Raw genomic sequence first — 23,116 nt, forward strand, 5'->3', positions numbered from 1 at the left:
ATGAATGTGCAGGGTAGGTGAATTAGCCATGGGAAATGCAGAGTTACAGGGATAGGATAGGGAGATGGGTCTGGTGTGATTCTGCTTGGATGGTTGTGCAGACTTATAGGGCCAAATAGCCTGCTTCCATACTGTAGGGATTCCATGATTTTATGATTCTATCCTCTCATATAGTCATACAGTCATACAACATGGAAATAGACCCTTCGGTCATTGCTTGGAATCATCTATATTATAGCTTTTATCTCAAAAGCCAATTAGCAACTCCAAACTTACAAATTCACATGCTTAACAAAGAGCTCCAAAAGTCCAAACTTACAGCAAACAATGCCAAAATACATATAAAATACATACTCAAACTTTTATCACACCTTCACCCAAAGAAAAACACATTTTCATCAAAATTATTTTAGTATTAAATCTAAATCTTATTAGCTATATTAATATGTTAACATTAAATATACAATGAATGATACAGCAATCATTTCTATAAAAGCATGTTCAACAAAACAATGACGTTGTTTTTTCCAGGCAAGATACAGTTCTTGCTTCCTTCCAATAAATAGTGCCACAAACTGCTTCATTGCTCATGTCTGTCTTAGCTGTAGTTCAAGTCCAAAAGAATTTTGCGAGAACATAGCCTTGTCAAAGATCTAGTAATGGCATCAGTACACTTGGAAACACAATCAGAGCACAGTAGCATTGTATTCTGTCCTCCATCATAAAAAAGAAACAACAAATTTTCAGATGATTCATTTTCCTTAGTTACTTCCATGAGTAATTCATGAAGTTTTACATGACCAAGGTTTTTAATATCTAGTTACTCAGCACTTTTGAAGTACAAAGCAGAATTAATGGCATCCTTAAGCAGACAGAGATCCAATTTTGACTTCTTGCTGAAAATTCTATGTTTAATGCATTCTTTATCATGTTCAATATTAGACACATTCATCACCTGCTCAATGACAAATTTCATATTGTATTGGAAACAACAACTTGTTTCTTTGAGTCTTCTAATCCTAAAAAGTGTTCATATTTTCCTTCTACCATGCAGATGATCACCACTCATTTGGAAATGGTAAAGTAACTGAGTAATCTGACTGCTGGGAATCAAATCCTCACTGAAAACACTCTTATTCCAAACTATATAAATCTCACAGTTCATCAAACCCTGTATTTTAAGTATGGATGAACAGCCATAAAAGTCTGTAATGTGCAGAGTACTGTGCTATTCTCTGTGGAATTTACTGGGAAGAGAAGGGAGTTCCATTTAGGAGTTTTCTTTCATCAATTTAATTTCCTTCATTAGATTATTTGAGTACATTTCCTGATTCAACTAAAAGTATGCAGGATAGTACTTGTCAACTTTCTGATGGCAAGAAATCATTTGATCAATTTACCTAAATTTCATTTTAACAGTTTTATATTTGTCATCTGCCATTATTTAAATCAGAATTTGCTGTAAAAATGTGGGAGAGAAGTTTTGGACGCCTGCAAATCTGGGCAGTTAATATTGATCACTCTGGTACATATATTACCAGTTCTTGAATTCTATTGTGCAATGAAATTGCAGATGTAATGTTCATTCCTTAAAAATTAATCAAAGAGTAGAAATTGAAACTAGTGGCCGAAATTGTTGTTATTTCATTATTACAATTATGAGGTTTACAAAAGTTTTATTTCTGGGCATGTAGCTTCAAATTTAGAGTAAATCAATCTGTTCTGCAGTCTTCCTGAGGGGAGTTTGATTGTTAGAAATCATAGGAAGGCAAAGATTGTTTTACTGAGGCGCAAGGTTTTTATGCTTGGAGGCAATGGTGGCAAGAATTTACCTTGGGTACAGCCCAAGTTCTATAAATGTGCTGAATGTACCAGGTTGTAAACAGTTATTCTGCAAGCTGTGCATTTATTTCTAAAATCAAAGAGAGTCATGGCTAAAGATAGCTAATTAATATTTCTACCTGGATGCATGGTTTATGTATTTCACCCTGACCCGAGGAAGAGAGCTAAGGCAGCCATTTTTGAGATCAAGTTTCAGGTTTTCCTGAAAATCAATGGCTATCTCAGATAGACACCAGATCTGAATGTTCAATAGGAAAAAGAGACTTCTTGGCCTTGCATGTAATCAAATACAGAAGGATGATGCTCTCTAGTCAAATCATTACATCCTGCAGCCTTCTGAGGAAACTGATCCCAGCATGGTCTGGGGACAGAATAATCAACAGAATGGGATTTAATGCTGGTGATGGATTTAAGAAATTCTTTGGAAGCTGAAAAAGTGCTTAGAAAATATTACTCGGTTTCTACTCAGTGTAGCAGGCATATAATTAAGGACTGTAATTTACGGAGATTGCAATGTGCGATAAATATAAAAGAGAGATGTTTAGGCAACAGTGCTTTTAGTCATCTGTTAAGTTTTGAAATGTGCTTCTTTCAGATATTAACTAGAATTTTGAATTTCTCCATAAAAGTTTTTAATCCCTATGAGGTTATAACAGGATGATTATAGCAGTGATAGAGTGCATAGATTTGTGAGGGTTTGTGCATTAATAGGATTCTGCTTATTCAATACTGTGACAAAATATTAATGCAATATATTATCATTTAGGATTTGGATTTTTAAAATAGAGGCAGATGGATTTTTGTCAGTTCTATAGAGATTTTTTTTTCAATCAAAATAATTTAAACATATCATTTCCAAGAACCATGTGATCCAGTCTGAAGCATTAAATGATGGAATTTCTATGCTGCTGGGTTTACAACAAAGAAAACAGACCAAAGGTGATTAGTTAGCTTTTGACTTCAGTTTGGAAGAATCAGGAAATCAGTTTAGAAGGGAGAACTGTTTCCTCCTAGCATGAGAAGCAAGGTTTCAGTTCAGAGGAACCAGACTCCAGCAACATGATGTTGGTTTGTGAAACTGCCAGCTATGAGACTTTGTATCGGCATCTTCAAATTATTGGAACTGAAAAGACATTTCAGCTATCTGAATGATAAAAACAGACTCTGAAAGAAATTATAAAATTGTTGCAGCAATCCAAGAAGAGTCAGTTAAGTAAGAAATTAAAGAGTTGTTATTTCTCTGAGATTGAGTATCTGTAAAGGAGAGTCTTGGCAAATAAGTTGATTCTTTGTTTTGCTGTTTATGTTAAAACCTTTCTGAACTATATACATGTAAAGAAAATTTGTTTTTATTCTTGTGTAAAACATTTGTGTTCTTTTGTTAAATAACCTTTCCAGCTTCATTTTTATATGTCTGGTGACAGCCCATCATGGTAACCAATGGCAAAAATTAAACATATGATCTATCAAGCCCGCTTTCACTCTGGAATCTGACTTGTCAGCATTACCATCACATGGGATTATAACAAAGCCTATTATTAAATTGCTGGAGTACATTTGATAGTGAAACCTCAAATAAAGTAACATCTTGTATTAATGTTTTTCATTTACAATCATAGCACAGTTACAGCATAAAAGGATGCCATTTAGCCTGCTATCAGTGCATAGTCCCTGAAAGAGCAGCTTACCTAGTTCCACTCCCTCACTCTTTCCCCATAGGTTTGTATTGTTTTTCTCTTTCTCTTCAGGTGGCATATCAAATGTTGTTTGAACGCCCAGTTGTATCTGTCTCCATCACACTCACAAGTAGTACACTCCAAAACTTAATCAGTCACTATGTATCTTTTTCTTGAGGTGCTATTGTTTCTTTTGTTCGTTACTTTAACTAAATGTGTCCATATCCCCGATAACTTTGAACTCTTCTATCAAATCCCCCAATCAATTTCTCTTTTTCACTTAGATTACTTACAGTGTGGAAACAGACCCTTTGGCCCAACAAGTCCACACCGACCCTTCGAAGGTCAACCCACTCAGACCCATTCCCCTACATTTACCCCTTCACCTAATACTTCAGGCAATTTAGCATGGCCAATTCACCTAACCTGCACATTTTTGGATTATGGGAGGAAACCGGAGCACCCGGGTTTCCTTCTATAGAAAGAATGGACTAAGCTTCTTAACAGCATTCAGGTAACCAATGTCCCTCATCCCTGAACTATATTTTGGAAATCTCCTCTGCACATACTCTAAAGTCTTCACATCGTAAAAGCGTGATGCCCAAATTTGAATACAATAAACTGGATTTAGTTGAGACTAAACCAGAACTTCACAAATGGTCTGAATAATTGATTCACTTTTGTACTTCACGTCTCTATTGCCTACAATTCCATATGCCCTTCAACCACTTTAGCAACTTGCCTTGCTATTTCCAACCATTTGTGTATATATGTACATAGGATCTCTTCCAGCACCAGCTGCAGAATAATGTTTTCATTATGTTTTGACTTTCCTCCTTCATCCTAGTAAAATTTATCACTTCATACTTTTCTGCATCCACCTGTTCCCTCTTGAAGTCTACCCTCACACCTCACAATACTTCCAAGTTTTGTGTCATTCGCAGATTTGGAAATTGTGTTCTGCAGACTCCAATCTAGGTCATTAATATAGATCAAGAAAATCAGTGATCCTATATCTGCCACTCTTTCTATCCTCCCTTAATATAATTTTTCAGTACAGGTACACAATCCTTTATCCAAAATCATTAGGGCCAGTTGTTTTTTGGTTTTCAGAATAAATGACATTTTCACAGTGAAGTAAAAAACAATTACTGAACAGCAGACCCATGTGTGACTAGTTCGAACGCTGAGACACAATTGACGCTTGCCAGTGTTGGACCACACTGCCATGTCACTTATACAGAAAAGGCTTCAAGAGAATAGCTTCTCATTTCAGAGCTTTTCAGATAAAGGATTGTGTACCTGTACTACTCTGTTTCCTGTTACCCCACACTGCCACCTTTTTTATGCCTTCAGCTTCAACTTTGATGACAAGTGTATTATCAAACACCTTTTGGCAACCAATGACATCACATTATTCTCATTACTCTCATCAACCATTTGTTTCCTAATGATTATTTAGAGACTATTAGTCTTTAACAAATCCAAATCGGCTTTCCCTAATTAATCTATGTCGAATTTAGAATTATAAATCTATTGTTTTACATACAAAGTGACAACCTGATTACATGAAATATGTTTCCCATTGGTTTACAAGTGGGAGACCACTGTCGTAGACAGTTGGACATCTGAGAATTACAGCTGCCAACACAGGATAAATCAGTATCCTGCTGATGTGCTTGCAACTATATTGCAATTGGGCAGCACGGTGGCACAGTGGTTAGCACTGCTGCCTCACAGCACCAGAGACCCGGGTTCAATTCCCGCCTCAGGCAACTGACTGTGTGGAGTTTGTACATTCTCCCCGTGTCTGCGTGGGTTTCCTCCGGGTGCTCCAGTTTCCTCCCACAGTCCAAAAATGTGCAGGTTAGGTGAATTGGCCACGCTAAATTGCCCATAGTGTTAGGTGCAGGGGTAAATGTAGGGGAGTGGGTCTGGGTGGGTGCGCTTCGGCAGGTCGGTGTGGACTTGTTGGGCCGAAGGGCCTGTTTCCGCACTGTAAGTAATCTAATCTAATCAATGCCCAGGTTAACAGCTAACCCGAGAATGCAACTTTAAAAAAAAGGTTTTATGATTTACACGTGAAAGAAGTGAAACTATCACTGTATTCTAACAGATGAAAGGCTTAACAGACAATCAATTTTTCAATGTATAATTTCAGTTACATCACACTGTAAATTTTTGCTATAAATTCTTTGTTACGATCAAGTCCTCCACCATCACCTGATGAAGGAGCATCACTCCGAAAGCTAGTGTGCTTCCAATTAAACCTGTTGGACTATAACCCGGTGTCGTGTGATTTTTAAAGCTGAAAAAAGGGAGAAATAGCATCAAAAAATGGAAAGGGAGAAAATATAAAAACCAGCACAAGCAGGGAAGGAGAGAGAAACATAATGAAGGAACAGAGGAAGAGAAGGAAGTATAAAATAGGGAGAGCAAGAAAGACTAACATAAACTGGGGAGGAAAAGAGTGAGCAATGCAAACTCAGAGAGAAAGAGAAATACAGTTTAGAGTAAAATAGAATTCGTGTCAGCTTGTGATTTACGTTGCTATATAATGTATTTTGTGCTGAAAGTCAGGCAGCTTTGATGCTTCTTCCTGAAGACTGAATTTCATTTTCATCAAGCTGACCTTCAGTGGTAAGTTTCGAAATAAGTATTTATTAACCCAGAATTGCTTTTTTTTAATTATTTTTAGAGCTTGCTATGCATTGTAAACTTCTATTCTAAGTTTCAAAATTGAATGAAAACTTTAGCTGAAGATACTTTAGCTGAATGTTGTCTTTGTGGAATCTTTTCTATTGAGAAATATGTTGAAAAGGGCATGATACTGGGCATGGGGATTAAAATGTGCAATTAACACATGCCTGTTCATTATGCAACTGGCAGCCTGCAAACTTTGTTCCTTTTGTCGATTTAAATGATAATTGCATACTGCTCAGGACAAAGTGTGCTCTTCTGTGGGGAGATGCATTTTGGTGGCTACGGATGCTAGAAATGTCAGTGAAAGAGTATTTGAGCCAGAAGAAAAATGAAAATGGCTCATCTGAGCAAAGAGCTTGGTCCAAGGTTCTCTTTAGCTTTGAAGTTTAGCAAGAGAAGAGATGTTCTTTTCCTATTGTGGGCCAGCTGAACAGAAATTGAGATGATAGTTAGAACAGATAGCCATTATTGTCAATATAAACAAGTCTCAAGTAAGTTTCATTAATCACACAAGTCAAAGGCTGCATCTTCAAATGCTATATCATTACAAATCAATTACTAGTCTCACACAATGCCCTTCCATTCACCTACTCAAACAAAAATCATGGCAAGAATTCATAACCTCCCCGTGACCTGACACATGCCTCATGCTAATATACTACCTCCAACACCATGTGTTTTTATCATATTAAGTAGTCTAATTTGCAGTACCTTATCAAACACCTTCTGAAGATCTGAATTATTAGATTCACTGCTTCCCCTTTATCTAACCTGAGAGTTAGCTCCTCAAATAATTATAGTAAATAAATCAGCCATGATTTCCCCTTCATGAAGCCAGGCTGACTCTGCTTAATCATTTGATGTATTTCTAAATACTTTGTTATTCTGTCCTTTATAATAGTCCAATAATTTCCCAATAACAGATGTCCTTTATAATAGTCTAATAATTTCCCAATAACAATAACTGACCTATAGTTACCTATTTTTTAACTGCTTCCATTTTTAAATAAATGTATACCTTTGGCAGATCTCCAATCCTCTGGAACTTTTCCAGGATCTAAGGATTCCTGGAAAATTACTACCAGTGCATCCACCATCTCTGTAGCTACTTCCTTTAAAATCCTAGGATGCATTTCATCAGATCCATGGGACTTACCAGTCTTTAGCCTATTAGTTTCCTTAGTGCCTTTTCTCTTGTGATAGTTTGTGTATTTATTTCCTCTCCCCCTTCTCCCTTTTACTATCCTTGATTCCCCATTATTATTTCCCCAGCCTCATTCTCTAAGAGGCCTATACTTGTTTGGATTCTCTCTTCCTTTATATATATTGACGGAAGCTCTTGCTATCCATTTTAATATTGTTTCTAAGTTTACCCTCAAAGTTTATTTTCTCCCTCTTGTCTTTTGGTTGTTGTTTGTTGATTTTTTAAAAACATTCCCAATTTTCTGGCTTACCATTAGAATTTTCCACATTATAAGTCTTTTTTCTTTCAATCTGATGCTATCCATAACTTCTCTGGTTAAGCATGGTTGGCTCATCTTCCTCCTAGAATCCTTCATCCTCACTTGTCTACGTCTTTGCTGTAAGCAGTGGACTATTTTCTTAAATGTCTGCAATTTTTCCTCAACTATCTTTGCTGCAAAACCCTATGCCCATTCCACTGGATTTTTTTAAATCCATGTTTGGACCAAGGCTGTAATGAAGTCAGGATCTAAGTGGCTTTTGCAGAAACCAAGCCGAACATCTGTGAGCAAGTTATTCCTTTGAAAGTGCCAATTGATAGCACTGTGAATGACTCCTTCCATCACCTTGCTGATGATCAAGACTAGAATGATAATGCAGTAAATGGTGGGTTGAATTTGTAGGCATATGGCATGACTGAGCAATTTTCCACATTGTTGGGTAAGTGCCAGTGTAGTGGTTCAAGATGGCAACTTACCACCACCCTCCAGAGCAATTTGGGATTGTTAATAAGAGCTGGAACAGCCAGCAACATCAATATTTCATGGAAGAACAACAAAAAATCCCTTTTGCAGAAGTGTTGAGTCTGCCTTATTGTGTTATGATACTCCAAATGTCCTGTTGGTACTTCCTTAATAATAGATTTGTACTTTCCTGTGATGATACTATGACATTAAGAGGTGTATTTTTTCCTTTTTTTTAATGAAGAGAGGTTGAGACAGAGGTGCTGAGTGAACATTCCAATCTGATAAAATAAGTAGCTTGTAAGGCTTCGGCTTTTTTTAAAACTTGGAACAACAGAAGCAACATGAAAAGATGGGATCAAGCTCCCGTAGGATTTTAATTTAACTTTCAGTACTTGCTGGGGTCTGAAAGGATATGGAAGCTTCTTCTCTGCCACAGTGAAAAGTTTGGGTTCTCTTCCTGCTGTTAGAATTGCATGTGAGACATTTAATGAATTTGCCTTTGCTAAAGGCATATTTATGGGATGTTACTCTATTGGAACAGTTGCTGTTTAGTAATTAAATAATGTATTATTCTGTTAAGCTTTCCAGTGGAGTTGTTATTCTAATTCTTATTTATTTCATTTGTATTGTAACTATAGTGCACAAATAGTGTGTTTTGCTTCAAGCCTGGTAGTTTGACCAATCAAGTTGCATCTGGAACACAATGCCTTACACTTGCCTTTAAACATAAGGAAAAGTTGGGGTCTAGACTATCTTTTAAATATATTTTGAGGTGGTTTGGTCTGGTCTATAACATTTCCTGAAGAACGGTGTTAGGCTAAGTTATAGTTTCCTGTTTCATAGTGCTGTTACATTGGCAATATTTGGCGCCTTTCTGGAATCTAGAGAATTAGAGGTCTCATGTTAGAGTACATTCTATCTGTAATTATCCGTACTCACAGTTGTTAGTGACTGCAGTGTAATACAAGCTAAAGAAACTACTTTATTTTGAAGAACTGCTCCCCTTATCTTCTGAAAATCCATCTTCCCAGTTTATGATTTGGAGGTGCCGGTGTTGAACTGGGGTGTACAAAATTTAAAAATCACACAACACCAGGTTATAGTCCAACAGGTTTATTTGAATGCACTAGCTTTTGGAGCGCTATTCCTTCATCAGGTGGTTCTGGAATATAAGATCGTAGGACACAGTATTTATAGCAAAAGTTTACAATGTGGTGTAACTGAAATTATGTATTGTAAAAGACCTGAATTGTTTGTTAAGTCTTTCATCTTTTAGAATGAGCATTTTGGTTCCAGTTCTTTCACAGGTAAATCCCAGAACTTTCTTAAAGTTGCATTCTCAAGTGAATATTAACAATAGGTGCCATGTTGGCCCAGATAATGCATTGAAGGTGTGAGGTAACTTGCATGAGGCTGTCTGTGCCCCAATGTTCAGACTGATTCTAATCTAAAAAAGGGATTTACAGATTCTTACATGGATTCATGCAGTTTTACAACAAAATAAAATGTAATTCTGCAAATACAAATTCACCCCATAAACTGAGATGTGTGTGTATGTATGTGGGTGTGTGTGTATGAGGGGGCATGAGTATCTGTGAGAGAGTATGTGTATGTGTGAGTTTGAGTGTACAGAGGAACCTTGATTATCCGAATGAGATGTGCAAGCACTATTTCATTCAGATAATTGATTATTCGGTTAATCGATTCAATGCCTTTCCTCTGGGGTTCAGGAGTTTTTAATTAAGTCTACTCCCTGTTCAGGAGACTGCAGCACACTATGCGCAAAGCCCCGCCCCCTCCCCCCAACCCCGTCTGCTCCCAATCCCGTCCACTCCCAATCTCATCCAACACTGCGCCTGTCCCCCGCCCGCCCCCAAATTCCCATCCAACACTACCACCTGCCCACCCGAATACCTCCCTCTCCCTGCACCCCAATACCTCCCTCCGCCTGCGCCTAATACCTCCCTCTGCCAGACCCCAAGACCTCTCTCCGCCTGACCCCCAATACCTCCCTCTGCCAGACCCCAAGGCCTCTCTCCGCCTGCCCTCCAATGCCTCCCTCTGTCTGGCCCAATACCTCTGTCCGCCAGACCCCAATACCTCCCACCGCCAGACCCCAAAACCTCTCTCCGCCTGCCCCCCAATATCTCCCTCTGTCTGCCCCAATATTTCGCCTGCCCCCTAATACCTCCCTCCACCCATTCTCAATACCTTTCTCCGCCCAACCCCCAATACCTCCATTGGCCCACTCCCCAACACTGCCCCCACCCCACCCTCCCATGTATGCAAGAGTGTATAGGTCTATAGGAGTGTGTGTGTGTCAGCGTGTCTATCTGTGAGTATGTGTCTGTCTGTGAGTGTGAGTGTAAACGGGTAAAAGTTTGTGAGAGGGTGCGTGTGTGAGTGTGGAAGTGTGTGTGTGCGCGGATGAGAGGGTGTATGAAAGAGGGTCTGTATCTGTGTGTGTGTGTAGGGCAGTGGAGTCACCTATAGTGTGACATGAACCCAAGGTCCCGGTGGAGGCCATCCCCATGGGTACCGAACTTTGCTCACACAGACACACACACACACACACACACACACACACACACACACACACACACACACACACACCCCCTCTTTCATACACAAGCTCTCTCACATCGGCGCACACACACACTTGCACACTCACACACGCACCCTCTCACAGACTTGTACCCGTTTACACTCTCACACATACACATGCACAGACACTCTCACAGACACTCATACCCCACACGTGCGTTTACATGCACACACATCTAAGTTTGCGGAGTGAATTTGGACTTGTAGAATTACGTTATGTTTAGCTGAAAAACTGCATGAATCCATGTAAGATTCTGTAAATGCTTTTTAAAGAATGGAATCAGTCTGAATATTGGGGCACAGACAGCCTCACACAGGGCACCTCACATTATCAAGGCCAACATGGCACCTATTGTTAAAGTTCACTTGAGAATGTAACTTTAAGAAAGTTCTGGGATGTACGTTTTAAAGAACTGAAACCAACATGCCCATTTCAAAAGATGAGACACTTAACAAACAATCCAGGTCTTTTTCCATATACAATTTCAGTTACATCACATTGTAAACTTTTGCTATAAATTTTGTGTTCTACGATCTTACACTCAACAACTACCTGATGAAGGAGCAGCACTCTGAAAGCTAGTGTTTCCAAATAACCTGATGTGTGATTTTTAACTTTGTACACCCCCATCCAACATCGGCATCTCCAAATAATGATTACCATCGACACCACTAACTGCCAGCTCAAAGTGGACAGGATCTCCAAGAAGATCGTGCATATCAACACATACATCAAGTTTCTACAGAAATGCAAGAAAGATCCCAAAAGGATTTTGGATCACGAACCCACTCAAGTCAACCTAAAACACAGACTACACAGAGAGACTTTGCCACTGCACCTCGTGCAAACTCCTCAATCATCTTGTGCACCAACTCTACAGTAGACGCCACAACCTTGAAATTAAGATGAAGTCCACATCTCAGCCTGCACCCAGGATACAGCAGTACAGCTATGGTACATTGCCAAACTGATAAGCTGACAAAACTACACTACGTACATGCACATAAAGAACAAGAAACTGGAGAAACGGCATCATCACCAACAGTAGCCCAGCCCACCCAGGAACCACAGTGGATAGTGCTATCACTACAGGGAAGTTGATTGTCAACTTGTCGGACCACACCCTCCAACCGGACGAGATTGAAGTTCTTAGATGGATCTCAATTTCTGACCCACCATCAAAATTGACCCCTTGCGTCATGTAGCAGACACCGAGGAATTCATCAGACAAATGAGACTCTGGTAATCCCAATGAGGAACCAAAACAGTCATCACAGGGATCCATAGAGGGGCAACCAAAGAAGGAGTCAACTTGGATGTGCTGCCCTGGGCTTGACTTGTATGCTCAAACCGCCAGAAAGTATATAAATGCCAGATTCATCAACTGCACCCACAAAGTAGAGCAAAACATCACCCAATCACAATGCAATGCCATCCATGCTCTCAAAACTAATCACAACATTGTCATCAAATCAGCAGATAAAAAAGGAGCTGTTGTCATTCAGAATAGAACAGATTACTGCAAAGAAGTGTACTGACAACTGAACAACTACAGGCAATTTGACCAAACAGCACACCTGTGAACTAAACACATGGATCAGAACTTTGGATCCAGTTCTTCAAAGTTCTCTATGCACCCTCATTCCACGTACTTCTCGCGTAGGAGACCTTTACTGCCTTCCAAAGATACACAAAGCCAATACACCAGGATGTCCCACCATATCAGGCATTGGGACCCTGTGGGAGAACCTCTCTGGCTATGTTGAAGGCAACTTGAAACCCATTGTACAGGGGACCCACAGCTTCTATCATAACTCAGCACCCACGGACCAGTCGAACTGGGAACATTCCTTGTCACTTCAGCACTCTACATCAGCATCCCCCACAATGACGGTATCGCGGCAACAGCCTTGGTACTCAACACCAACAACTGCCAATCTCTGAGCACCATCCTACAACTCATCCACTTTATCCTCAACCACAACATTTTCATCTTTGGCAATCGGTTCTTCGTTCAGACACATGGAACAGCCACGGAGACCAAATTTGCACCGCAATATGCCAACATTTTCATGCACAGGTTCGAACAAGACTTCTTCTCTATGCAGGACTTCCAACCAACACTATACACCAGGTATATTGACGACATTTTCTTCCTCTGGACCCATGGTGAGGAGTCACTGAAAAAACTACACAGTGGCATCAACAAGTTTAATCCCACCATCAAATTCACCATAGACTGCTCTCTAAAATCTGATTCATTCTTGGACACATGCATCTCCATCAAGGATGGGCACCTCAGCACCTCACTCTACCGCAAACCCACAGGTAATCTCATAATGCTACACTTCTCCAGCTTTCACCTGAAACATATTAAAATAGTCATCCCCTACGGATAAGCCTTATGCATCCACAGGATCTGTTCAGATGCGGAGGAACATGACAGGCAGTTGAAAGTACTCAAGGATGCCTTCATAAGAACGGGGTCCAATGCTCAACTTATCAATCGCCAGTTCCGACTTGCCGCAGCGAGAAACCGTAATAACTTCCTCAGGAAACAGACACGAGCTGCAACCTTTCATTTTCCAGTACTTCCCAGAGGCCGAAGAACAATGCCATGTTCTTCGCAGCCTGCAAAACATTATCAATGAGGATGAGTACCTCGCCAAGACCTCCCCCACGCCTCCACTTCTCACCTTTAAACAACCACCAAACCTCAAACTGATCATTGTTCACAGCAAACTGCCCAGCTGTCAGGACAACACCGTACAACCTTGTCATAGTGGACACTGAAAGACATGTACGTGACAGGTACTCATGTGACTCAGCCAACGTTGTCTATCTCGTATGCTGTAGACAAGGATGCCCTGAGGCATGGTACATTGGTGAGACCAAGCAGAGGCTGCGCACAGCAATCAACAAACAGGAATGTTCCCTCCCAGTCAGAGAACACTTCAGCAGTCCAGGACATTTGACCTCCTACCTTTGGGTGACCATCCTCCAAGGCAGACTTTGGGACAGGCAACAATGCGAAGTGGCCGATAGCCAAGTTCATATCTGGGGATGGCCTCAACCTTGGGTTGGGGGTCATTGGGTTCATGTCACACTGCAGGTGACCCCACTGCAACACACACACACACACACACACACTCTTTCCATACACTCACGCAGACCCTCTCTTATACACAAGCTCTCTCTCATATGCTCACACATATACTGTCACACTCTCACAGACTTGTACCCCTTAACATTCCCACTCACACACAAAAACATACTCTGTCACAGACACTCATACCACACACACATACATCTCAGTTTGTGGGGTGAATTTGTACTCACAGAATTACATTTTATTTTACTGAAAAACTGCATGAATCCATGTAAGATTCTGTAGATCCCCTTTTTTAGATTAGAATCAATCTGAACATTGGGGCACAGACATCCTCACACAGGGCACCTCACACCTTCCATGCATTATCTGGGCCAACAAGACACATATTGTTAAAGTTCACTTGAGAATGTAACATTAAGAAAGTTCTGAGATTTACATATGAAAGAACGGAAGCCAACATGCTCATTCTAAAAGATGAGAGACTTAACAAACAATTCAGGTCTTTTACAATATCTAATTTTAGTTACATCACACTGTAAAGATTTGCTGTAAATACTGTGTCCTATGATCTTATACTCTACAACCACCTGAAGGAGCAGCGTTCAAAAAGCTAGTGCTTCCAAATGAGTTGGACTATAACCTGGTGTTGTGTGATTTTTAACTTTCCCAGTTTATAGTACTATGTTTCTTATCATACTTATTCTACTTTCCACCTAAAATGCTTCTGAACCTTTTCCTACATATATACCATGTACCTTCCTGAAGTAGCACTGCTCTTACCAAACGTATTATGCATAAGTGCTATGCAAAACAATGTTGAATGTCAAAGCAATTCCAGTTACAGTGAAGAGCAGTAAAAGCACTGATTGTTTTCTCGATCGTTTTCATTTGAAACATAAATCATGTAATTTCAGTAAATACATCTCTCTGTGCAGGTATCTACAGGTGCCTACAAGCGTCAGATACATGAGGTTCCATCAGGCAAGCAACTATCTGACCAGGCATCGATTGAGAAAATCACATGGGCATCATGGACAAGGTTGGTGAAAGTTATTAAGAGAATTGATGTAATTTTTCCAATGTAGTAATTCAATTCTCATTCTTGCTTTAGATCCCCCTATGAGAAAGTGAGGACTGCAGATGCTGGAGATCAGAGCTGAAAATGTGTTGCTGGAAAAGCGCAGCAGGTCAGGCAGCATCCAAGGAGCAGGAGAATCGATGTTTCGGGCATGAGCCCTTCTTCAGGAATGAGGAAAGTGTGCCAAGCAGGCTAAGATAAAAGGTAGGGAGGAGGAACTTGTGGGAGAGGTGTTGGAAATGCAATAGGTAACATTCCAACACTCCTCCCCCAAGTCCCTCCTTCCTACCTTTTATCTTAGCCTACTTGGCACATTCTCCTCATTCCTGAAGAAGGGCTCATGCCCAAAACGTCGATTCTCCTGCTCCTTGGATGCTGCCTGACCTGCTGCGCTTTTCCAGCAACACATTTTCAGCTTAGATCCCTCTATGGCAACCACATTCTCTATCTCTATCTTATTCAACCCTATAGGCCCCACTCCTTTCCCTGCCCTGACCTCTGGTTGATCCCTTCTCCTTTTATGCCATTATTAGATTAAATGCAACCTTCCACCTAGACCTAATAATCTGAAATTAACTGAGTAAACCTTTTCATAAGTACACTTTCATCTCCCTCGTTAAGATCGTACTTAAAACTATGTTTCTGTGATCAGAGTTTTGGTAACTCTACCTTTTAATTTTTGGCTTAAACTTCAGTTTTCCTTCTGGTTGTGTAAAGAGCCAAAAGACATTTTCCTCCAAAGTTGTGTAAACATAAGTTGTTGTTTGTTAACAAGCTTGTCAACTAAGATATTTGTGGATCATTCCAATAATTTAATGACCAAGTTACATATAACTGAAGTGATTACAGATCAATTTCTGGTTGCCCTGAACTCAAACATGTATGGTATGTTCTGTTTATGTGGAATGATTTGTGGTAATTCATCTTAGTCTAGATGAGCTAAGCAGCAGCAATGATTGCTGATGCACTCATAGTTTTCCAAAACTCAACAGTGCTACTCATTTTTACTGTGGCCTTCCAAAGCTTTTTCATAAAAATGTGCAGTACAGCATTCATTGGAAAATTCTGTTGGAGCACTCTTTTTATGATTCTAGCTACCATATGGTAAGTTTAAACGTCCAGTCTTAGAATGTTAGTGAATGGATGAGTGCTTGTGTGAGTGGATGGACGGGTGAATAAGTGAATGGGTGGTGAATAGATGGATGATGTGGGCAATTGAGCAAGTGGCTGATGTGAACTAGTGGACAAATGGGTGAGGAAGTAGGTGGTTGAGGTAGGTAAGGTGAGTAAGTGAGTGAGAAATGTGTGAGATGCATACATGAGTGAGGATAATAGGCTGGGTAAAGGGAAGGAGGATGGCTGGGTATTTGGTCTTGTGGTGCACTCAGGTTAGGTCAGGTCAGGGGTGGTCAAGTGAGGTGGTGTTTGGTTGCAGGGTATTTGGGTTGGCAATGTAGTCAGATTGTTGAAAAAGAAATTAGAATGGGACAGGAGATCAGTTGGATGGTCTCCTGGGAGATAGTCAAATCTGGTGGGGAAGTTGTTGAGTGTTCAGGGTGTAGTCAAATTGGGGATGATAAGTCAGGTTACAGTGTAGTTATGGTCAGTAGAACGTCAGGGATTGGGGACGATGTGATTTGCAGGGACTGACTAGGTTTTAACATTTTCTGTTATCCAAGTAAGTACTATGGAACTGTCAGAAATCTCCAACACTATTTAAGCGAGACATAAATTAGCAGAGAGTCCCATGACCTTCATGCATTATTGTCTCCCACCCTTGTTTATTGAGTTTCCCCCAAGACAAATATAGTCCCCTGTGCATCCCAACATGCTGCCTCCAATCCCCACAGTTTACCTCTCCAACTTCCCTGCCATGCTAACGGACCTTGATAAGCCCCTTGATGATGTGGTGAGGCCCCCAGCACTGACCATGGTCCACCCTTACTGATTTTCAATGAGAGCCCCAACTGATGATTGACCTTACCCCCCAAAATTATCTCTGTGCAATTCCCTGACTAGCCAATTGCTAATCTCTGGACTGGTTGCAACGGAGCTGCAGGACCGGCTCTGACTGCCCCAAGTGGCTGACTGTGTCTAAACCTATGGACTGAAATCTGACACTGCGTTTAACTGACAAAAGACTACCTTGAATTTACTCAGGACTGCTCCCCTTAGACTTTGAGACATGGCTATTTGATTGAAGCATAATTTAGTGTGTTTGCTGCCTACGTTGCTGGCACATGCAGTAAGTGTGATATAATGTAATATGATGCCATACCATGACAACCATGTACTAAAAGGCAAAGCAAAACAGAAGTACTGTGAGGCAAGGCAGAGATGCTGTGAGCATCCATGTAGGCACATAGTGAGCAACTGTTAAGAAAGCAAGAGTCCTGAGATGCTGTCTGCTGTAATGCATGAAATAGGTACGTGTCCCTGCTGAGCAACAGAATTACAATGCAAGGCAGCAGTGCACTCCAAAGTACAGTATTGAAGTGAATAACTGTATTCTAAATGAGTTGGAGATGTGCATGATGATGTGATGAGGCTAGTGTGCATCTGAGTCAACTTCCGTGAAATGATTGCAGGCATTCAATATCCATGGAGCATGTCCCTGAGATATTGGGGACAGCTGGCCAAGATGGAGGCCCTAAGGAGCAAGTGTGATCAGCATCCTCCTGGTACGCACTCTTAATTTCATGTTAGGAATCGTCTTTATCTAGTTTCTCTCACTGCGTGGGGCAAACTGCATATAAATTGGGGAAGAATAGGGAATAATGGGCTGTTAATGCATGAAAGTAGGCCTTTCGACACTCACTAGCAAGGGTCTCATTTTGCCGTTCAAACTTCGGTGGCAAAATCTAAGTTTTTTTTACATTGAAAATCTAATTTTTCAATCTTGCCTTATTTTCATTCCTGATGAAGGGCTTTATTCCTCCCTATAGGAGGGAAACCAGAATTGCAAACAATGTTCCAAAAGTGGCCTAACCAATGTCCTGTACAGCCGCAGCATGACCTCCCAACTTCTATACTCAATGCTCTGACCAATAAAGAAAAGTATACCAAACACCGCCTTCACTATCTCATCTACTTGCGACACCGCTTTCAAGGAACAATGAACCTGCACTCCAAGGTCACTTTCTTGAGCAGCATTCCCCAGGCCCTTACCATTAAGTATATCAGTCTTACCCTGATTTGCCTTTCCAAAATTGTGGGAAAGAAATTAGGCAAATGTAGTTTCCATATCAAGTAAGAACAGCATCAAGAATGGTTGTAATGCTCTCCAAATGATAATCTGACATTTAGGTGGCTAAACTAATCTGGTCAGGTAAGTGATGGAACCACACTGGCTGTCAAAGTTTACTTTTCATTTGTATGCTATATAAACTAAAGCTTCAGTCAATATATACTTAGAGCAACAATACAAGTAACTTATGTATTTTGAGTGATACTGAATACTTTCTTCTAACAAGCAATTCTTTCTCACAGTAGATGTTATTTGGAAATACACTTATGAAAACGGGGTAAAATGCTTTCCACAATGATCTCAGCTTCAATTAAGTGCCCTGTTCAGAACTTTGCTAAAACGTAGTTATCTTCCTTTTGCACTAATAGTGTGATGTTGCAAGTACAATAATGTATGCACAGATAGAGGTGCTGTCTGCTGTAATGCATGAAATGGGTATGTGTCCCTGCTGAGCAGCAGAATTACAATGCAAGGCAGCAGTGCATTCCAAAGTACAGAATTGAAGTGAATAACTGTATTCTAAATGAGTTGGAGATGTGCATGATGATGTGGTGAGGCTAGTGTGCATCATTTAGGGATTATTATTGGGAACACATAATATTTTGACATGAATTAGCAGAATAAAGTACACATTAATTAGAAGTTAAATGATCCTTCAGACTAAAAGGTAAATTTCACTTTTAAAACATCAGCACAACAAAATTGCATTTTGTGCAACAAGTATTTGCATCATTTCCTGCACAGATATGACAACACTGCATAACTACACAGTTCCACAATATGATCTTTCTCATTCACACAGGATAGGTCAGTTGTCCTGCTTAACAACAGCTTTCACCTTTGATTTTCACTGGTATGATTATCATCAGCAATACACATTTCTCTGAGCTCTCTCAGGTCACAACAATCTCTGATTGTGTAGCTTTCCAGAGTTACTTTTCAACTGACCAACCAATAACACCACAGTTTATGTTTGGCCACTGGAAACTACTCAACTGTTTACTGTATGTAAGCTTTTTGCAAGGTTTCTCATGTTTCAGAAGTTTTTAGCCAGATTTTAAATCACTTTCAAGAATTCCTGTCTCCTTTTCTGCCAAAGTAGAAACCTCACTCTTATTAACTTGTTGCTTGTCATAAGAATTCTCTTTGATTTGTTCTGCACCTGAGTCTTCACTCATCAGCTCCTTTACTTGTCGCTTTGTTTTATCTTTAGTCATTTAACTTCCTTCCTTTTGCCTTCACTTAAAAGGGTGTTCAGGTCATATGAACCATTCTTTCTTATTATCTAAGAAAATTACATTTATCTCTTCACACATGATGCAAACTCTAAAACATCCTTTTCAAATACTATTTTAAAAAATACATATTCTATAGACATTTTGAAGAAATTAGAGTTTCCTGCTTCTGGGTCAAACATCATAACATTTTGAATGTATGTTTTTAGCACATACAACATCCCAAGATCCTTTGTAACTTCTTTTCCAAAGAAAGGACTTGAGAAGAGTAATATCGAATAACAAGTTTTAAGACAAATTTTTTTTAGGAAGTTGTTGAAATAATAAGTAGCTAAAGTGCAAATATGCTACAATGACATTGTTTCTTCACATCCTTTGAATATTAAGCAACTAATTAGCCTCTGTCAACAGTTGTAATGCACCTCATAAACATTATATTGAGAGATTTTAGGGCTTGAAATTGGACAGTTCTGTTTATTGGGCACCAAAGGTTTCAATTCTCAATTAGAATTGAAAATTTGGTTTACTCACCTTGTCTGCATGCCTGCATCATTGCTTCAAATGTCTTCTACATCAAGCTGCCTATGGTCTCTGCTCAGGAGAGCAGACAGACAGTAGGAGGCCCTTCAGGACCAACCTGAGAATAAGCAAGAGACCAGAAAGGTCAGTACTGGAGTCTAGATCAGAAGGGTGGGCATTCATGCCACAATTATTCTAACAGCTTCACAGAGACAGAACTATAGATCCTAAGCCCCACATATGAGAACATTGAACCTAATGGCATATTTGTTCCATATGTTGGTTCTCAATTCCCAGCATACCAGATGCTGACATCTAGTGTATTGAGAAACCTGCTGCCTTGACATGATCCTAAAATCCCCACTCCAACCCTCCTCTCATACCAGTTGATCCGACACGGGGTAAACCCCTCTGCTAATTTAAACCCGACACACAGAGAAGCTCACCTCACGCCGTAATCTGTTAACCTTTGAGAGGCAATGAACCATCCCAGATCTCATTATTTAAAGTAAAAGCTAACAATTTTATTCTTTAAGTCCAAAAGAGAACATTAAACAACTATTTACAACTCCTTTCTCTTAAACCGTTCTTTTACCTCCCATTCTGCGGTACTGGTCCAATTAAAAAAAAAACCCAATTAAGATTTACAAAAAAAAATCACGTTTCAAAACCAGTCAACTGTGTCAATTCCCCTTTGTAGATTTTTCACTGTATTTTCCTGGGTTGTCTTTTCTTTGGTCTTCTGCTGCACAACTTTTCTTATGGTCAGGTACTTTTCGGAGAATGATTCTGCTAGCAGTCTATACATGGAGTCATAGAGTTATAGAGATGTACAGCATGGAAACAGATCCTTCAGTCCAACTCATTAATGCCAACCAGATATCCCAACCTAATCTAGTCCCACCTGCCAGCACCCTGCCCATATTCCTCCAAACCATTCCTATTCATATACCCTCCAGATGCCTTTTAGATGTTGCAATTGTACCAGCCTCTCCCACTTCCTCTGGCAGTTCATTCCAGACACATACCACCCTCTGCATGAAAAAGTTGCACCTTTTATATCTCTCTTATATCTTTCCCCTTTCACCCTATATCCTCTAGTTCTGGACTCTCCTACCCCATGGAAAAGACTTTGTCTATTTACTCTAACCATTCCCTTCATGATTTGTTGGTGTTCTTGACAGTTCTCCACAGCTGTTCCAAATGTTAGGTTTTATACCCCAAAACATTCAAATCATTCATTGGCTTGATATCATTCCAAACAGTAAAATTCAAATTTGATTAGAATTTGGTATCTGGGGCATAATTTAAATTGATTGGCCGCATTTGAATTTGTTTTTGTACCATGACAACACAGCCCAACAAGTCCACACCGACCCTCCAAAGAGTAATCCGTATAGACCCATTCCCCTACCCTATGTTTACCCCTAACTAATGCACCCAACACTATGGGCAATTTAGCATGGCCAATTCACCTGACCTGCACATCTTTAGATTGTGGAAGGAAACCGGAGCACCTAGAGGAAACCCACGCAGACACAAGGAGAATATGCAAACTCCACACAGACAGTCGCCCGAGGCAGGAATCAAACCCGGGTGCCTGAGTGTCTAAAGTGTGAACTTTTAAAACGTGTGTTGGCTGTAACGTCATTACATTGCCAATGCTTTAAGCACTGCCTGCTAAAGCGCAATTTTTCTATAATGCAGCATTGCACAAGAATGCAGCTATCGTTATAGAAGAACTATCTATACTGCATCTGATTTGGAAGCAAGCATAGATTTGGGATCTTGTGAGATTTAGGATATATGGTCTGAAGCAAATATAGGAATTTTTTATTGGAGAGTGAAATAACAACATTCACTGTTGCAGAAGACTTAAATGAGGACATCAATGGGGTGGCAAATAGAGTATTTATGGGCATTTATACAAGAAGCCGGAGTATATTGAGTTGCCTGCCGAACAGCAAGGTGTTACTGTCAAACAAGTGCAAGGAACAACGTCAACTTCTAAACATTGCCTTTTTTGATTTTACAAAGGCCTTTGACTCTGTCAACTATGAAGAATTGTGGAATATCCTCCTTAAATTCAGCTGCCCACAGAAATTTGTCACCATTTTCTGCCAGCTTCATGATAACATGCAGGCTCTGACCCAACATAATCCCAATATGAGTGCAAACTGGGGTCAAACAAGGCTGCACCATCACATCAATGCACTTCTCCAACTTCCTTGCTGTAACACCCAGTCCCATCTCTATGAAGCTCACCACTGGAGTAGAACTAACTTACAGGATAAGTAGGAAATTATTCAATCTTCAACACCTCCAGGCCAGAACCAAAACCACCCCAACTTCTGTCATCGAGCTGCAGTATACAGATGACACCTTTGCGTGTGCACACTCAGAAACTGAGGTACAAACCATCATGACACATTCATCAAAGCATATAAGAGAATGGGACTGAGACTAGGAATCCGGAAAATAAAGGTTCTCCGCCAGCCCAGTCCTGCCACAGAACACTGCCCCTCAGCTATCAAAATCTGCACTAAGTTCCTGGACAACATGAATCATTTCCCATATCTTTCAGAACCTCCTCCTAATGCGATTAGGTATTGACTGCCATGCAACAGTGCAGCCTCCAAAATATGTAACAGATGAGTGATACTTTATTGCTATTTTACAATGCTGGCAAAGTTGAAATTTTACCTGTTTTCTTTCAGTCACGTAGAAGAACTGAATGAACAGGGGAAGTATGCTGTGTACCTTACTATATGAAGTCAGGTTCTGGTGATTAAACTGATTTTGATCATAACTTTGCATTCTATGTCCTTCACTTTCTGTATAACAAAACAGTTTAACAATTTGTACCTGGCCTCGTCTTACGAAGTATTTTAGTCTGTCTTTAATGAAATTGGAGGAGCATCATAATGAAAGACAGTAAAATCAAGTCCATAATATGAAGTTAATTTTACAAGTTACATCTTATAGTGGGATATTTGGCAGTACATTAGAAATGCAAGTTATTCAGGCCACTTGTGAAAGTGACTAACACTATGACACTTTATAGAATATAAATATAATAACTAATATTTTATTTACATTTACAGGTGACATAATTGCTCATTGCCTTAGTACTTTATATGAATTCTTCATCCCTGTTATTCTCTCCTTTCT

General features: G+C 39.9%; 1 protein-coding gene across 5 annotated transcripts in view; it reads left to right on the top strand.

Annotated features, from left to right (window-relative positions):
- The window catches only part of LOC132819436 (echinoderm microtubule-associated protein-like 6), a 512,298-nt gene that overhangs the window by 482,907 nt on the left and 6,275 nt on the right, over positions 1 to 23,116 (top strand). For all 5 annotated transcript variants that reach the window (XM_060830942.1, XM_060830941.1, XM_060830940.1 and 2 more), the window contains one exon: positions 14,802 to 14,905. In XM_060830942.1, the coding sequence (XP_060686925.1) occupies positions 14,802 to 14,905 (104 nt within the window). The remainder of the gene's footprint in view (positions 1 to 14,801; positions 14,906 to 23,116) is intronic.

Source organism: Hemiscyllium ocellatum, chromosome 10 (assembly GCF_020745735.1).
Source record: "Hemiscyllium ocellatum isolate sHemOce1 chromosome 10, sHemOce1.pat.X.cur, whole genome shotgun sequence".
Taxonomy (NCBI): domain Eukaryota; kingdom Metazoa; phylum Chordata; class Chondrichthyes; order Orectolobiformes; family Hemiscylliidae; genus Hemiscyllium; species Hemiscyllium ocellatum.